The sequence below is a fragment of the Daucus carota genome, chromosome 3, assembly GCF_001625215.2.
Source record: "Daucus carota subsp. sativus chromosome 3, DH1 v3.0, whole genome shotgun sequence".
NCBI classification, from domain to species: domain Eukaryota; kingdom Viridiplantae; phylum Streptophyta; class Magnoliopsida; order Apiales; family Apiaceae; genus Daucus; species Daucus carota.
In genome coordinates this window covers 49,587,342-49,605,450 of record NC_030383.2, presented here as the reverse complement: position 1 = coordinate 49,605,450, position 18,109 = coordinate 49,587,342, and the positions used below count along the sequence as shown (strand labels likewise).

The 18,109-nt window shown below is 35.0% G+C and overlaps 1 protein-coding gene and 1 non-coding gene across 3 annotated transcripts; both read left to right on the top strand.

The window, feature by feature from the left end:
* The first annotated feature begins 1,064 nt into the window (after positions 1-1,064).
* On the top strand, positions 1,065-8,073 carry LOC108192717 (L-Ala-D/L-amino acid epimerase-like). 2 transcript variants are annotated; one of them, XM_064089252.1, is made up of 6 exons: positions 1,077-2,868; positions 2,960-3,050; positions 3,177-3,478; positions 5,072-5,133; positions 5,255-5,327; positions 7,208-8,073. In XM_064089252.1, coding segments are annotated over exons 2-6 (441 nt in total). In that variant the 5' UTR covers positions 1,077-2,868; positions 2,960-3,047; the 3' UTR covers positions 7,209-8,073. The 2 variants fall into 2 exon arrangements, with proteins under 2 accessions (XP_063945321.1, XP_063945322.1); XM_064089251.1 differs by lacking the exon at positions 5,255-5,327 and having other exon boundaries at positions 1,065-2,868.
* Positions 8,074-12,912: 4,839 nt separating this feature from the next.
* Positions 12,913-12,983, top strand: LOC135151851 (small nucleolar RNA snoR60). The gene has a single exon (XR_010290759.1). It is a non-coding gene; the product is annotated as a small nucleolar RNA snoR60 (small nucleolar RNA).
* Positions 12,984-18,109: the final 5,126 nt, after the last annotated feature.

The following is an 18,109-nucleotide window of genomic DNA, read 5'->3' as shown; positions in this document are numbered from 1 at the left end:
CTTGTGAAGTTTACTGAGTAAAAAGCGTAGAAACGTTGTAAATATCTCAGTAAAACGTTTATATAAAAACCATAATTTGAAATAGGATAGGAGTTGTTATAGATAAGATCGAACTAGAGATAACCACTCCTACAAGTTAGGAAATCGTTTTTGTTTGAAATACTGATTTAAAACTGAGCTCTAATATTTATATAAGTCATATATAAATATTAAAGTCCTTACAAATCGATTCCTAATAAATCTCCTTGCTTTTCGTCTTTAATCCTTATCCAATTGTTATTCTGTTCACGCTGCGAGCTTGCTGATAGAACCTGTAAGCTTGCTGACAGTTGAACATAACACTGAAACTTATTAAGCTGTTAGCACATGTATATATCATTGATAGCTCGCTAACAAGCACTAGTTTTATGCTATTAGCTTGCTGGCAGTGTGATCATCAAAACCTTGAGAGTATCAATCTCCCCCTTTTTGATGATTACACCATATTTAGGAAAAGTAATAATACTCCCCCTGAATACAGCAATCTAATATCATTAAACCTTAACAAATATATCAATTCAGCATTCAAATCAAATAAACCAAATAAAACACTTATGCAACCAGATAAGAAATAAAGCACTTGCATAGATAATTAAAATAAAATCCTAAACCAGGATAAACCACCTGGTATCCAACAATTATCCAAAACAACCTTAAACAAATTCAATCAGGATAAACCACCTGATATCCAACCAAATTCAAACCAACTTAACAACTTAGTCTTCAAAACCAAAGCAGATAAAAAAACATAGGGCCATAAAGTACTTAATCAGTTAAGCACACAAGTTTTATTAATTAAAGTTCCTAAATTTCTCCCCCTTAATCATCGAAAAGGTGAAAAATTTAAGCCTCGTCATCGTCCACAGTTTTCTCCTTCTCAGAATCCAGCTTCTTGGCAAGCTCCACAGCAATGCGATTTTGTTCCAGCATTAGATTTCCAGCAGTAATTACTGTTTAATTAACATAAAAATATAATTTATCAATTGAAATTGTAATTAGATATGAACAAATTTTATGTCTAGATTCCAATTGTTTCTTCAGTGGAAGCTGCTCAATTGGCTTCACAGTTTCGCGAAAAGGGATTCAAAACCTTGAAGCTTAAGGTGGGTACGAAGTTGAAAGGAGACATCAAAGTGCTTCAAGCAATAGGCGCTCCTGTTGGAAACGTGTATCGGCTCTATGAAAATATATCTTATAACTTTATATAGTTTAAGCAGACAACCATATATATAATAGCTACAGCTTCTTTTCTTTCTAACAAGCTACAACCTTTCTCTTTTCTCACAGAGAGCTTCAGCTATTTTTTTTCACTCCACAACTGCTGTTGTAGTTTTTCTCAGTGTGTTCTAATTCATATGCACAGCCGCTAGTACTTTTATATGTTGCAAGTACACTAGTCTACGTCACCCCTTACATAATCCATATTGATTATGATCCTACATATAAGACTTCAAATCAGCCAGCCTTGCTTCTTCTAGTTTTTCTACACAGCCCCTTATTATATGCTGGAATCCATTTAAGAACCTAGTTGTTTGTACTGATTGCATAAACTCCAGAAGGTTTGACTATCATTAATATTATCCTCCTACATCTCTTATCTGCATGTATCATATATAGTTTAACTTTCCCATACACAATTGCTGATTTAATCTTACTAGCTGTTTTATTTGACCAGATTGTTGCTTCCATTAACTTTGTCTCCTGGCAATTATCTCCAACCCAACATATATTCCGGAGTCATTTATTCAATCAAGACATCAGCCCTTCTATATGCCATCTATCCATGGAACATGTGGTTGTGATAACACTAGCTGCATATAAGCATATAATTATATCGTCTCCTGAGAGTTTGAAACTCTAACACTCCCCGTCAAACTCGACTTTGTATTCCCAGCTTCTTTTGCATTTTTTGAAATATATGCCACCTTACCAGCTTCATGATAATATTTGTCAGGCCATATAAAAATTTTGTATCTCTTCTTGTAGAATCTAAAAATTTTACCACGACCAATGATCGATGGCCTTCATTCTTTTGGCGTCTCAAAAACAGTTTCTTTCCACATTCACGTCTACCTCGATAACCACCTTTTCTACATAGAAAGCCACTTCTCCTTGAATTGTAATGTCTGGAAACCTTACTCTCTAGTATTTCATCCTATTAATTCTTATCATTGTATCGAGTCATTCGTTGCTTGTGGACTTGAAAAGAATCTACAAGCTCATCACTTGAAATTCTGGAAGAGCACTCCTTTGACTTCTCTGTAGATGTAACGACATAACCAAATTTTCTTGTTAATATATTAAGAAGATTTTCTTTTATTCAATCACTATCGAGTCTTTCGTCATTTCTTTTCATATCTTTTGCTCCCATTTTCAAATGCATAACATTTTCGCCAATATTTTCTGAGCTTCTTCTTTCGAAATTCTTGAATTCATCATGCAGTACCTGAAGCGGTTCCTCTTTTTCTTTGTCGACTCCTTGGAATGATTTATGCAGCTAAAATCTCCCATGCTTCTTTTGCCTTCTTTACATGTGCAATATTATCAAAGGTGGATTCGTCAACACCTTGATAAATCATGAAACATGCCTTGTTGTTTTTGCTCCTGCACCCTTTTAACGCTGTCTTCTCGGCATCAGCTGATGTGGGATCATTATACCTGCTTTCGTCAATATCCCAAATATCATACACACCGAGTAATTCCTTCATTTGGATACTCCAGGCTTCATAATTTGTGCCCGTCAACAATGGAACTTGGGCTTCCATGAAACTTGCCATTCTCTTTTCTCGAACAAAACCTTGGCTCTCTGATGCCACTTGTTGCAAACGTGTATGGTCTATGTATTTATAACTTAGAACTCTATATAGTTTAAACATACAACTGTATATATAATAGCTACAACTTCTTTTCTTTCTAACAGGCTACGCCCACCCTGATTGCGTGATTATCATAGATGCTAATGAAGGTTACACCTCTACTGAAGCTATTCAGGTTCTTGAGATATATACATGGTAGGAATCTGAATTTTGTCAAAGCTAATATCTATTGCGTTGTTACAAGGATTGTAAAGATGTTTGGTTTTCTAAGAATTCAATATATTTGCAAAGATGAAGCTGACTCCAATTCTTTTTGAGCAGCCAGTTCACAAGGATGACTGGGAAGGTCTTGGTCGGGTTACTCAGATTGCAAAAGAAAAGTATGGGGTATCTGTTGCCGCTGATGAAAATTGTCGGGGTTTTGCTGATGTAAAGAAGATAGTTGAAGAAAATCTAGCAGATATCATTAACATCAAGCTCGCCAAACTAGGGGTAGTAGGCGCCCATGAAATAATTGAGTTGGCACATGCATCTGGCCTGCATTTGATGATTAGTGGAATGGTTGAGACTAGAATTTCCATGGGCTTTGCTAGTCTTCTTGCTGCAGGGCTTGGGTGTTTTAAGTAAGTTATTGGTGTTCCAACATTTCAGGAATCTAAACATGCACTTTCGCATCTACTTAATGGCTTTGTTGTGCCAGCCAATTTATTATAGTTGAAAATTTTCTTTTAAACTTAATAGGATCATATCCAACCCAACACAGTAATTCTATAACAACAACCCAACTCTATGATAATAAAAAATTACACTCCAATGAATATTGTTATACTCCATATTTGGTGCCAAATGTTCACTTAGTATAACTTTTACCTTATCATATTATAAAATAAAAATTAGTGTAACATTATACAGTGTACGGGCACTAGGGCTGTTTAACGAACCGAGCTGTTCGCGAACAAGCTCGAGCTCGGCTCGTTAAGAGCTCGTTCGGCTCGGCTCGTTAAGTTAACGAGCTCGAGCTCGAACACAAAAAATTGTTCGTTAAGTAAACGAGCTCGAGCCGAGCTTTTAGTATGTTCGGCTCGAGCTCGGCTCGAGCTCGGCTCGAGCTCGGCTCGAGCTCGTTCGGCTCGAGTTCAGCTCGTTAAAGCTCGAAAAAATGTAATATTTTCGGGTTTTTTTTTATAATTTATATATGTTATTGGACTGAGAATTCAACATAATATATATATATATATATATATATATATATATATATATATATATTTTAGTGATGTAAACAAAATTTTAGGAAATAATAATTTTATTTGGTTTTTAACAGGCAAGTGGAAGTTTGACTAGTACCGCTAACTAGTGTTTAATCCTAATTTAGTGTTTCAATATTTTAAAAAATATTTTTTACCGATCCAACTGTATGGATGTTAACATATATATATTTTAGTGATATAAACAAAGTTTCAAAAAAAATTGAAATTATTAGGTTAGCTATTTTAAGAGTCAACTAGCGGTTTGTCCTTATTTTTTTCTGGCTCGGCTCGACTCGACTCGACTCGGCTCGGCTCGTATTTGTTCGCGAACAAGCTCGTGTTCGGCTCGTTAGTTAACGAGCCGAGCTTGAACACAATTTTTGTTCGATTAAAAAGCTCGGCTCGGCTCGGCTCGTCAGAAAAAAAATTAAAGCTCGGCTCGGTTCGGTCAAAACTCGGCTCGGCTCGGTTCGTGAACAGCTCTAACGGGCACGACTTGCTTTTGTGTAGAATGTAACATTTACACTGTAAGGTTGCATTCACTTGGATATGGAATGGAATTATGGGAGAATAGAGTGAAAAATAATAAAGAAATTTAAATGAAAAACAAGAATGTATGAGATAATACTAAATCACCATGGATGAGCCTAAATTGTTGGGGAAGTGGGAAGAAATTGAATGAGGCATTCGTTCCAAATCATTTGGATTACATCTTGTTCAAATAGTTCAGAATGAATGATGACAGAAACAAAAATTATATACATTCTTGATAACCTTTGTACAAATTTCAATCTGTTTCATGCAATCGAATGCACTCTAATTAATAGTGTACACTATCTCAGTGTTGTAGTTTAGAGATGGTCCCAGGGATGATAAATAGCCTCACATCCTACTTAACCTGGTTGGGTCGAATTTGTTCACTTGTTCTGTTTAGATGATAATGACTTGTGTAAATATACATTTGTACAGATTCATTGACCTGGATGCACCAAATCATCTATCAGAAGATCCAGTTGTCGAGGGCTGTGAAGGTAATATTATCTTTGTTTACTGAAGTTCATTTATAAATGATAAAAGCATACACAGTTTACATTTTTCCGACTTAGTTTCAGCTACAGTCAAATTGCAATCTCACAAATGTTTTGGCTACAGTTTATGGTCCTGTGTACAAGTTTCCAAATGCCAGAGGCAGCCCGTGTTTTCTTGATTGGGACAATATTTTGTAGTAATTTGCTCTCCATTCGGATTTCTTTTATATGTCTTCATGTGCATTGCATGCAATATCAATTTAATTCATAAGTCATATATATGTTGGTTCGTTTAGCTTCAGGAGTACCCGATTTTTTTGATGAAAAATTCCCCATATATTCTATTTAGCTTCACGTCCTGAAATTTAATTTTTAATTAAGTATTGAACTAGCGCTATATATTGGAATCATATGAAACACTAGTAGTGCTATCACTCTTTATCTTGTACCATATTCGTCCCTTCATATGATCCAAGCTCATTCATCATGTTTGTGAGTTTTTGACATGATCATGTAAATTGAAAGAGAGCTTTTCTATACACTAGTTAGTATATATATAATATGATTTTTATGAAATGATTTTCCGACTTTAGCTACAGTGACTGTTCATAATTCTACTAACCTAGTAGCTACCATTAAGGTGGCCAACTATAGGTTAATTTAGTTCTCAAATGCTTTCGATATATGTATTTATATTCAATATGATCAGCCTATAAACATTTTTGCAGATGTCAGATTCGATGGTAACATATATAGAATTGTCTGGTGGGACTAGTTTTCGGTGTTGGTGTGGTTAATTAAAATGTGGAGGGGTTATTTTCTTAGTATAATAACATATATGTATCATGTCTCTGGGAAATATACAGAGACAGTTTCATTGATTTGTGTCTTTCCTGTACCTTTCACATTTTTAACAATCTGAAGTATGATTTAAATTCTCTCCACTTTTAAAGTGGAATATATTTCATCGTTTCATAGGAACAAATCTCTGGGTAAGAGTATGAAACATGTTAAAAATAAGATCACTTTGTTAGAAGTTTAACGATAATAGGTCTGGAATCCTACTAGATTGCATTTGGGGATTAACATCTATTTCGTTTCAATTTTGAATTTCAAATGATACAATTTGAGGTGTTATTTCAAATTCTCAACATTATACTAGTATTTGAATGTCATGGATTTCAAATGAAAGCCAACTCCAACTTTTCTCTGTTTATCTAACCATGTCATTTGATCAAATTTAAAATTTCAAAAGCCACATCACTGAAGTAACACTAGAAGAAAAGCGGGCATTTTCGACTGCCAAAACTGACCGATCAAGGTGGTTGGAAATAAAGCGCACATTTCCGACCGACGACTAAATGGGCGTCGGTCTGAAAAGTGTTGGTCATTAACGACCGCTGTCACCGACGGTCCAATATCAGTCGGTTATAAGTGGGTGTGGGTCCCGTTACTAACTTCCTTCAACTGACATGGACGCCGCGTCAGTAAACACATTTCCGACCGTTCATGGCCGGTTTTATAACAGGGGCTCCACAATTGAGCCTTGAATTTCTTTTCCGACCAACACGTTTCCGCTCTTGCTGCGTTTAAAATAATTGGCCATCATTTAACTTGTTGTTGGCTGGTGATTGGCTGGGGGAATGAGGTATGGGGCCGCCGCTACATTTTCGACCACTACATTTTAAATGTGGTCGGAAATGACTTGACTTTGCTACTTTTTAAATTGTTGTAGTCTCTCACCGAGTCTTATTGTTATAGCATAATTATATATTTGTGGAAGAGAAAATATTTTTAAGGTATGGACTAACTTTAAAATGTTTGTCTTCTTTTATTTTTGAATATGTTTTCTAATTTGTAAGGTATAAAATGTTTGATTTTGAAATTACACATTGTTACCCAGAAAACTGACCAAATTGCTTGTGTTATTTCTGACCAAACCTATAATTTAGAAAAAAAACTACATTTTCGATAAGTGGATTTTATATTCACTTGGAAGCCTTCATTTAGACTTAAATTGATGATTTGGCCTCAAGGGTGTGGTGTTTTTTGATATGTTTTGTGTTGATGTGTGTAGGTTACCTAGAGGGAGGATCAAGGACAAATTCAAGTGCAATTGGTGGTTGGAGGCTGAAGAAATCGAGCGAAGGAGCGAAGGAAGGGGCGAGCAGGCGCTGCCCAATGGCACGGGGCTGCCTAAGTGGCGCGCCCACGCCACTATATGGAGCGCATATAGTGTTTGCATTCATGCATTGCATTAGTAGTGTTTGTGTGTCTATGCTTGAGGACAAGCATCGGTTTAAGTTTGGGGGTGTGATAAGTGGATTTTATATCCACTTGGAAGCCTTCGTTTTACTTAAATTGATGATTTGGCCTCAAGCTTGTGGTGTTTTTGATATGTTTTTGTGTTGATGTGTGTAAGGTATCTAGAGGGAGGATCATGGACGTTTCCAAGTGCAAATGGTGGGACGAGCAGGCGCTGCCCAATGGCACGGGGCTGCCTAGTGGCGCGGGCGCGCCACTAGGTGGCGCACCCACGCCGCCTTGATGGAGAAAAAACCCGTTTTGGTCCGTTTCAGAGTGTTTTGCTGACCCGGTTGCTAGGGCACATAAAGTACAACTCAAGGGAGGAAAAAAAGGACCAAGAAGCAAGTCAGAGAGCACGTGACGGCTATGGAGAAGATCTAGTGTCATAGTTTTTTCTTTTGTAATTCTTCGAAGTAGGCGTAACTTTGGATGCTTGTTTCGGATTTCTTTCGCAACTTTAATTCTCGTAATTTGATATTGTTTAGACATATTATTATCATGTTTACATTCGAAGCCATGATGACGAGAAGTTCGATTATGAACTAATCGTTGTCATGGGATTCTAGCGGATTTATCTATGAATTTCAGTAGTTAATTTGCCTTAACTATTTATGTGATGAATATTTGATTTCCTTATATGGTTGTGCTTATTCTTCTTGGATGCGTAGCTAACATCTAAGTTGTTTGTTAGTCTGTATCGAAGCGAAAGTGGATATATAGATTTAGAACTTGCTGCCATGCGAGCATAGGTTTATGTATTCGATATACATGATTGTGATGTGATTTTAACCATCTTGCATCGCCCTATGTAATCTTGATAGATAACTTGTTCGTAGTCATTATGTTTTCAAATCTTATAGACATATAGGGTCTAAGCATAATTGGTGTATGTTCGACTTCTATCTTAATTGTGGATGTAGAATAGTATGATATATGTTTATCGAAAGAGAGCGTGTATCAGTGTCGTTTTATCTAGCTTAGTTATCAACCATCAAATAGCGAACAAGGCATAACTCTGAATGAAGTAGTTGATGAAGTTAGAATCCCATGTTTTAATTCATATAAGTAATTCGAGTTTAATCACTTAGTTATTAATTCTTAGTTTCTGTAAATTGATTAAATTAGTTAAAGTAGTTAAACAACCTCCAATTTGATACTTGTCTTAACAGTGAATAATAGCCATACATTGTTGCATAACTGCATATTCTGAATACACCAGTCTTTGTGGAAACGAACTTAATTTAAATTCTATATAACTTGTGACCACGTACGCTTGCATGATTTTGTGCGAATAATTTCCGACCGCTAGATTATGAAATCGGTCGGTAATGAAGCCTATGGTCAAAAATGTACGGTGTTGGTCGGTTTTATAACAGAGGCTACCCATTGTACCAAAAAATCCTTTCCGACCGACGCTTAACCGACCGATTTTAGGAAACTCGGTCGGTAATGACATTGTGGTCGGAAATGTACTAACGTGGTCGGTTTTATAACAGGGGCTCTTGATTTGTATCCAATACTTATTTTCGACCGACTTATAACCGACCGCCTTTTGGTCGCTTTTAGCACTGTCCACATGTATGCCAAGTCACAAGTGGGGCCAGCTTCTACGAAAATATGAAAACATTACCGACCAATTTCGGCGGTTGGTCGGTAATAAGACTCATTTCGGACCGATGTGTTATTTTTGACCCGGTTTTAAAGGACAAACCTAATCGGTCGGTCAGTGGTCGGAAATGACCTTAAAACCGACCAAAACTCAGTACAATTTCCGATCATTTCGGCGGTCAGAAATGCGCGCTTTTCTTGTAGGGTCTTAACTAAGGAAATAGATTAAATATGCACTATCCATCAATGTCTTAGCTTTCATGCAATACAAAGGACATATGTTCAATTGATTTTAAGACCCTAATTTTTAGGAAAAAGTGACAAAACATACATTAGCAAATGTCAGACTTGAATAGCCAAAATAGCTTTATTGATTCCCTTAAGCCGTATTGCGGTGGATTTAAAACTATACTCAGACTTTAATGAAATTGATTTTTAATGTATTTTAAGACTGAGAACGAAAGAGTTTTCAAAAAGTTTTGTAAAAGATGATATTATGGCGTAAGGGGCTAATTAATGGTCCAGCCAGATAGACCAGCAAAATATTTTATTTCTGCGTTGGTGGCTGGGATGGCGGTCCAACGGAGGGCTATCTAGGTATTATATGAAATATTGTAATACTCTTCTGCTAAAGGCAAATGTGTTGCCTTGTATTGGTACCTGTTATTGAGACATGTATCTACGAAGTATAACTCGGTATTATCACACAAATTGATCAGCTGTGATAGTATGTCGTTTTCTAAAAACTAATCATTATTGTTTAAGCTTATGATAGCTTATGTTTACTGTCAAATTTTTCTTGTGATTTTCAAGCATGTTGTTTTATATGTCTGATAAACTTTTGAGTTACAAATGTTTAGATTTACTTCAAAAGTTTGCTTTATTTCAAATACTCTGATTTAATTCGAAAGAATTTATCTTGTGGCTCTTGTCTTTCATATTATCTTGCTGAGCATTCTCGCTCACTCTTGCTGTTATTTCTAACCCTTTCAGCTATGCGCGTAAGATTGATTCTAGGCGAGATTGCTAGGGAGATGTCTATAAGAGTAGTTCATATTAGAATTATTTTATTTCAGCTCAGTTGTATAATAGATTTATTAGCAGATGTAAAAAGATAGTTGGAGAAAATCTAGCAGATATCATTAACATCAAGCTCGCCAAACTAGGGGTAGAGGCGCCATTGAAATAATTGAGTTGGCACGTGCATCTGACATGCATTTGATGATCGGTGGAATGGTTTAGACTACACTACAAGAAATTCGTAATACGACAATACTTATAACACAACAGTAAAAAAAAACTGTTGTACGTAAATGACAGACAATGGTGAATTTCTTTGACGTGAAAAATTATTGTCTTTTGTTCTCTATAACGACGGTTATAGCTGTTATTTGAAAGTGTTGTATGTTCAGTGTCCTCTTATCGAGTCGGACAACAGTTTTTCGATGGCACTGTTGTTTTTTTCATTCAGACAATGCTTGAAAAGCGTTGTTATTATGGTAACTTTCAGTGACTGGTTTTGAACATTATGTTGTATAATTCAAACAATGGTTTTGAACATTATGTTGTATAATTTAAACAATGGTTTTTAAAAGTATTGTCTTATAATATATCAAACAACGGGATAAAAATAGTGGTCTAAAATTGCTCTTTTAGAATTTCAATGGGCACCACATGATGAGGTTGCCCCACGTGATTGGCGAAAAAGCTTTCACTTGGATTCTTGAGCTGGTGCAAAGGAGATTTGATATCAGCCGTCAGATTTAAAAAAGTTGATACACTGATGGTCAATAAAAATGTTGTCATCATAATTGATCTCAAACAACTTTTTTTCGTAGAAACCGTTGTTTGTAAGCCTCGTTTTAGAACCATCTAGAAACTTTGTTTCTCACTCAACAGTTTCTTTACAAAACCATTGTTTGTAAACCTTGTTTTAGAACCATCTAAAAGTCCTGCCCCTAAACGAGATTTGTTCAGGATTATTAAAATAAATTTTTTAAATTATTTTTTGATGATCAAACCGTACAGATGTTATATTATATTTATAACATCCATACGGTTGGATCATTGAACAATTTATTAAAATCCATGCTCGAGTCTCGTTTTAGCTAGGGACTAGTACTTTCGCTACATTTTTATTAAAAAGTTGTACAAGATAAATTTATTATTTTTTGATTATTTTCTACATGACTAAAATATGTGGGTCTTAACATCCGTAAGGTTGGATCGTTGAAAATTTGATTCTTAAAAATATTTCAGTCAATCTGGCACAATTCCCGTTTTAGGGATTTGTACTTTCATAAGATTTTTATTAAAAAGTCGTACAAGATAATTTTATTATTTTTTAAATGACTAAAATAAGTGGTTATTAATATCCGTACGGTTGGATCATTGAACAATTGTTTAATTTTAAAAAAAATATTTCAGTCAATCTAATTCGACTCTCGTTATAGGGACTAGTACTTTCACTAAATTTTTAATAAAAAGTCATACATGATAAATTTTATTTTTTGATTATCTTTTTACATGACTATAAGTGGGTTCTAACATACGTACGGTTGGATCTAGTCTGTTTGTTTATTCTCAACTAAAGTTGTAGTTTTGGATAATAATATTCCTTAGTTTAGAGAAATCCTTAATTCCATAATTGAAATATATATGTAGTTGCAAGAGCTGAAGGATGGTTCATCTAGAAACATATATGGATGAGCTCTTTTTGAACCCTGGTATCCCTTGCTGCAACTACAAGACACTCCCTTCTGTGATATTCTTTATCTTGCATGTACGTACATAGTGTTTCAATGATTTATCTTATTTTTATTGAACTTGTTAGGTGGACAAAAGATTCACCATGGGAATCAGGTGTGTCAGCTGTGAACTTTGAGCGGAAGAAGATGGCACTCCCCATAATGAAGCATTATACAGAGGCCACTGATGGTTAATTCCTTCATAGAACAGAAGGAAATTAGTGCTCTGGTATGGCACCATCAAGAAGTAGTCAAGTAGATACTGACTTCGGCTCAGTGCAGGCAAAAGAGCTTCATAATCATCTGGAGCATTTAATTTGCACATCATATTGGAAGTTAATATTTATACAATTATACCTGGATATAGGATTTTTTTAACAATTTGATAATGCTGTCATGGCTGGTTGACAATCTGTTGTTGACATGTTATATCATCTAAACATGGTTGTAATGATACTGATATATATTTGCATGGTGGGCACACATTAGAAAGACCGATTTTTTATTATGCCATCTTTTACTTGTAGGTCATCGACTGGGCGTCTCTAACCAGAGCTTATATATCTAAGCTTTTTTTTCTTGAAATATTGTTGAGGATTAGGGCTTAAGAATCGGCTCGATTATTGGTTACTTTAGCGATTCATTTGGAGTTGGATAAGTTTGATATATGTGGACAGGTTTGAATCCCATCTTCTATTAAAAGTGCTGAATGCAGAACTTACCAACGTCCTAAATTTTTGCAGCGAGTAAGATGTTTAGTTTGCACTCACGATGTTCGAGAAGCTCATATACAGGCTGCCCCCCCCCCCCCCCCTCTTGCCCTCTAATTTTTATACATACACACTTAGACACGTGCAATGATTGATCATAGAGTATATATTTACATTTGCACTTATATCGTAACTAGTATTTATGCCCGCCATCCATAAAAATGAATTATTATCTCATATCTAGATGATACATAGATGTGCTTGTTTGACTATTCTTTTCTTCATTTGAATTAATCTTTCTTATTTTGTGACAGTATATAACAATGAATCAATTACCTTTGCCTACTCTATTATTCTTGTTCTTTGTTCTTCTTGTTCCTAGCTATTCGACTGTGTTTCAAAATCATTGCAAGCTGAAGATGAGTTACTCTAATTCCTCCCAAGGGAATCATAAATAAAGCAAAATCGAGTTTCAGATGCTTCTTAACCGTTTAAATTAATATTCTATTTGTTTGCAATGGTTTTCCATGTTTCCTGTTCTCTATAATTATTTAAGAAATTTTAATTTGGATGCTAAGAAATTCATTAGAATTTGAGGACGGCATGACAAGTATAATGGTAGCATAATGAGTAACCAGTTCAAATCATGAAAGAATTTATGTCAATTTCCTGTGCAAGCATCTGTCTAGAATTGAAGTAATTCTTTTTTACGATTATCCTATTATGAATTATACGTGCAATGCCTACAATTATATGCGTGTAACAACTAAAGCCTACGTAAAAAAGACCGATCTGTTAATTCTAAACTTGTATCTTATTGCTTACTTGCTGAAATTAAAGCACAAATAGTTGCAATCGGTACATCTTCCGCAACTTAGTGAAAAATGTTAAAAAAAATATTTATTATATATTTAGCTTAGGAATTATTTTGGTAACTATTGGTCACTACTTCATATGTCGGTCGAGAATATAGGTGTGATCGAGAATATAGGTTCTTGTGTATAATTATTGAGAATGTATTTAGTTTATGTCAAATGATGTTAGGGATAACTACTTGATTTAAGTACATGCTATGCATGCGGCCTTTAGAGTTTAGATAATGGAATTGGATGAAACTCAAGCTTAAATAACTTGAGTGGAACTTGTAAAGATCTTTTTGTTTAAAGGATTGAGGAATTTTTATCAAGGTTTTTTAGAAATCCTTCTTTATGTTTGGCAATTCTTTTCTCTTCTCCTTAGCCTAAGATCGAAGTTCGCTTAACAAATCCAACTGCAATGAATACTTCAATCATGATGATTAACACAGAGCAATTTAGGTTAAGTTTAGTTGTGATGGTGTTTTATAATCATGGTAGTTCACATACTTCGCATCCACAAGGACATATTATTTTTAGTGCATATATAGGACTTAAAAGTAACATTCTATATCTTATATATCTTGAAAAGTAGTTTTAAGTTTACGATCTTGAAAATTAGTTTCAAATTTTTCATACTGGTACAAATTTTCAATAAAGCTTTGTCGAAATTTTTCGAATGCGATGCTTCCTCAGCTTATATAATTTTCTCCTCCCGAAGCTATAATCTATTTTTTTTAACTATATTTGCGAATATGATGACTCTTTATATTATATTAATCTAAAGTGTAAGTTAGACTTTAGGTTACATCACAATTATCTGGTTGCCTTATTAAGAGTAGAGTTGGTTTCAAAGGAAATCTAGGTTGTGTCATATATGGTTTATCATTGACGCTTGAGTTCTTAATTTCAGCCATGTCACTGTCCCTAGTATAGTAACTTCATGATATTTTTTCTCACATGTATTCTGACAAAAAAATCATGTATTATTGTTAAATATATATTTATTATCTTCTTGAAGATCATGTTAACAATAATATGACAATATTTTTTAGTTTTTTGAGCTGGTTTATTTTTTGTAGTTGTTCAACAATTTCATACACATGAATAATTAGTTATTTAACTTCTTAGAGTTTCTTTACATTAAATATTTATGTTATTATTAGGATGCCTGATGAAATTTATGATATAAAATTTTACTTGGTTTGGTATTGTGCCCGAGTCCATTTCGGGTGTTAATCATTATTTTACTAATGAATTTTTAAATTAGGTGGAATGTATTCTTCCGATATAGGAATTTTTGTATTATAAATCTTTTTCAATCATATTAGGTAGAGAATCTATAATCAATTTTTGTACAATATAATTGTTTTTGTGTCATAGGGGTGCATCATGAAAATATTCTTTTATCCCTAAGAAAAACCTAAAATGAACATGACCTACTGAGGAAAAAAAATTATTTTAATAAAGTTAATTTGTAGCCAACATAGGGCATTATGTAAAATTATTTAAGAGTCCACACAATCATGAAGTACTAAATGGAAATTCAAGATAAAGCTCTCAAGAAATCAAAAAAATGGAGGAGAATGAGATAATAGTGGTTGGATAGAATAAATTTTTTTTATGAAATGCTGTTTTAATTATGATAAAACATGAAAAATATCTTTCAAAAATAGCATTAATTGAAATTACACACCTAGAGGGGGGTGAATAGGTGTTATGGCTAATATGACCGATTTTTTTGATGTTACCGAATATTTATACTGTCGCAGACAGCTTGCTGTTAATTTTCAGAGTAAACAGTCAGCTAGCTAACAATGCAGATGCAATGCAAAACAGATATAATCAGTAAGCTAGCAACACAGAGAATTTTAGCCAGGTTCGACCCCTAACCCTAATGGTCTACGTCCTGGTCCCCTACCAACTGGTAAGAGATTATATTATTAATCAATAATGTCAACGATTACAATGATTCAATAATATAACTCCCTTTATCCCTTGTTCCTGTTATCAGCTTGCTGAAACCCCTGAACCACGAACCAAAAGCTCTCCAAGACCTATACTTCCCAAGTATACTCTTCTAGCTAACTAGTCCCCTTGTTCCCTTGTTTCACAAGCTAGATACACAGCAACAAACCTTTACACTTTGAACAATACAATGTATGAGTGTAATACAACCGAAACTATGAACTCAATATAGATATATAATCAAATATAAGCACTAGAGCTCAAGTAAAGATTTTGCAAAGAAAGTGTGTTGTATTTCAGAAGCTTGAAGTGTGTTCTTATTCTCTCCCAAAACGGAAACCACACTCAAGTTTATATACACAAAGATCCAACGGTCAATTTGCTAACAAATTCAAACGTTCTTGTTCCAACCGAACTCACGCATAATTTGTTCCCAATTTGAACGTTTAATCTTGTGAAGTTTACTGAGTAAAAAGCGTAGAAACGTTGTAAATATCTCAGTAAAACGTTTATATAAAAACCATAATTTGAAATAGGATAGGAGTTGTTATAGATAAGATCGAACTAGAGATAACCACTCCTACAAGTTAGGAAATCGTTTTTGTTTGAAATACTGATTTAAAACTGAGCTCTAATATTTATATAAGTCATATATAAATATTAAAGTCCTTACAAATCGATTCCTAATAAATCTCCTTGCTTTTCGTCTTTAATCCTTATCCAATTGTTATTCTGTTCACGCTGCGAGCTTGCTGATAGAACCTGTAAGCTTGCTGACAGTTGAACATAACACTGAAACTTATTAAGCTGTTAGCACATGTATATATCATTGATAGCTCGCTAACAAGCACTAGTTTTATGCTATTAGCTTGCTGGCAGTGTGATCATCAAAACCCTGAGAGTATCAATCTCCCCCTTTTTGATGATTACACCATATTTAGGAAAAGTAATAATACTCCCCCTGAATACAGCAATCTAATATCATTAAACCTTAACAAATATATCAATTCAGCATTCAAATCAAATAAACCAAATAAAACACTTATGCAACCAGATAAGAAATAAAGCACTTGCATAGATAATTAAAATAAAATCCTAAACCAGGATAAACCACCTGGTATCCAACAATTATCCAAAACAACCTTAAACAAATTCAATCAGGATAAACCACCTGATATCCAACCAAATTCAAACCAACTTAACAACTTAGTCTTCAAAACCAAAGCAGATAAAAAAACATAGGGCCATAAAGTACTTAATCAGTTAAGCACACAAGTTTTATTAATTAAAGTTCCTAAATTTCTCCCCCTTAATCATCGAAAAGGTGAAAAATTTAAGCCTCGTCATCGTCCACAGTTTTCTCCTTCTCAGAATCCAGCTTCTTGGCAAGCTCCACAGCAATGCGATTTTGTTCCAGCATTAGATTTCCAGCAGTAGCCAACTCAGAATCAGTACCTGCAGCCTCCGTAAGAGCATCCATCGCCGTACGTGGTCGTGGACTGTCAGACGCATCATCCGTAGAAGTAAATGTAAACTTGACATCAGAAGACCCGCAAGACCCAAACATCCTCTTGCGTAACTCATACCCAAAACTTCCAGAACTGCACTTCTCAGGAGAATTACCAGTTTTTCCTCCAAAGACAATATCTTTCCAAAAATCGAACTGATTTGACAATTCCTCCATCTGTTCAGAAAGCTGTTTCTGACCATCCACCAACTGCTTATGGTTGGCTCGCAGTTCCTCCATGTATTCCAAAATTTCTTTGGCAGAAATACCCAAATCAACACCAGCAGGAGTAGCAACAAGTGGAGGAGTAACAGCAGGAACCTCCAACACCGACAAACTACCATCTTTTTCAACTTTCAAATTAGACTGAGTTAAACACTTAGCATCCAAAAATTCTTTTGCAGTAACAGACTCAACCCCATCCAAACTTACTCCATACCACTCAAAAATCCGAGTGAGAAGTAACCCATAAGGTAAGCCAGCAGTGGTTTTTCCTTCAACAGCAGCAACCATATTGTTTAAAACTAAATCACCCAAATCAAATTGTTTCCCAGCCAACAACATCGAAACCACAATAACATCTTGTGCAGACAGATTAGATCGAGTGCCCAACCTAGGACTCAAATTTTCAATCGAGACCCGAAAAACAGCATGAGCTAAAGGTAGAATCTGGGTAGTAGAGGGAAAGGTGTCTACTGGACCATCTACCCCAAACAACACATTAAACTGTTGTTTAACATCAAAATCATCAAACTGCTTAAACCCACGTTTAGTATAAATCGAGACAGAGGATGGAGGGGTTTTCAGAATAGCATTCAAAAACAAGGAAGACAGTGTGATTTTGGTGTTGTTCACAAAGGACACACACTGACCCGATGCATTCGACTGAAGATTAACATAAAACTCACGAACAAGAGTGGGATAACAAATCTTAGGCATGTCAATTAAGAAGGATTCATAACCTATATCAGTGAAAAGCTTAACTACACCACAGTTAAAGAAAGCTTTACCCGATAGAGGTTTCCCCAAAATAATCTTGCGATCATCAAGACCCAAAACATCTGGCTTTTCTTCAGCTGACATACGAGCCTTCTTGCCCGATTTCTCTACCTTCGGAGCCCCAGACTTCTCATCACTACTTTCGATATCGACCAAATCAGGATCAATGTCGATATCGTCCTCATCGATTAACCTTCGTTTGGTGACTGAACCAGAAGTGGATGTCTTCATTGATGCTCTAGTCTTCTTCTTCATAGCTACCCGAGCGCCGATTGTCGC

Bases quoted from the DNA above. Each gene is read 5' to 3' on its own strand.
- LOC108192717 (XM_064089251.1), top strand. The intron at 3,479-5,071 runs GTAAGTTATTGG...ACATTTGTACAG, and splicing joins GCAGGGCTTGGGTGTTTTAA to ATTCATTGACCTGGATGCAC. The intron at 5,134-7,207 runs GTAATATTATCT...TGATGTGTGTAG, and splicing joins AGTTGTCGAGGGCTGTGAAG to GTTACCTAGAGGGAGGATCA.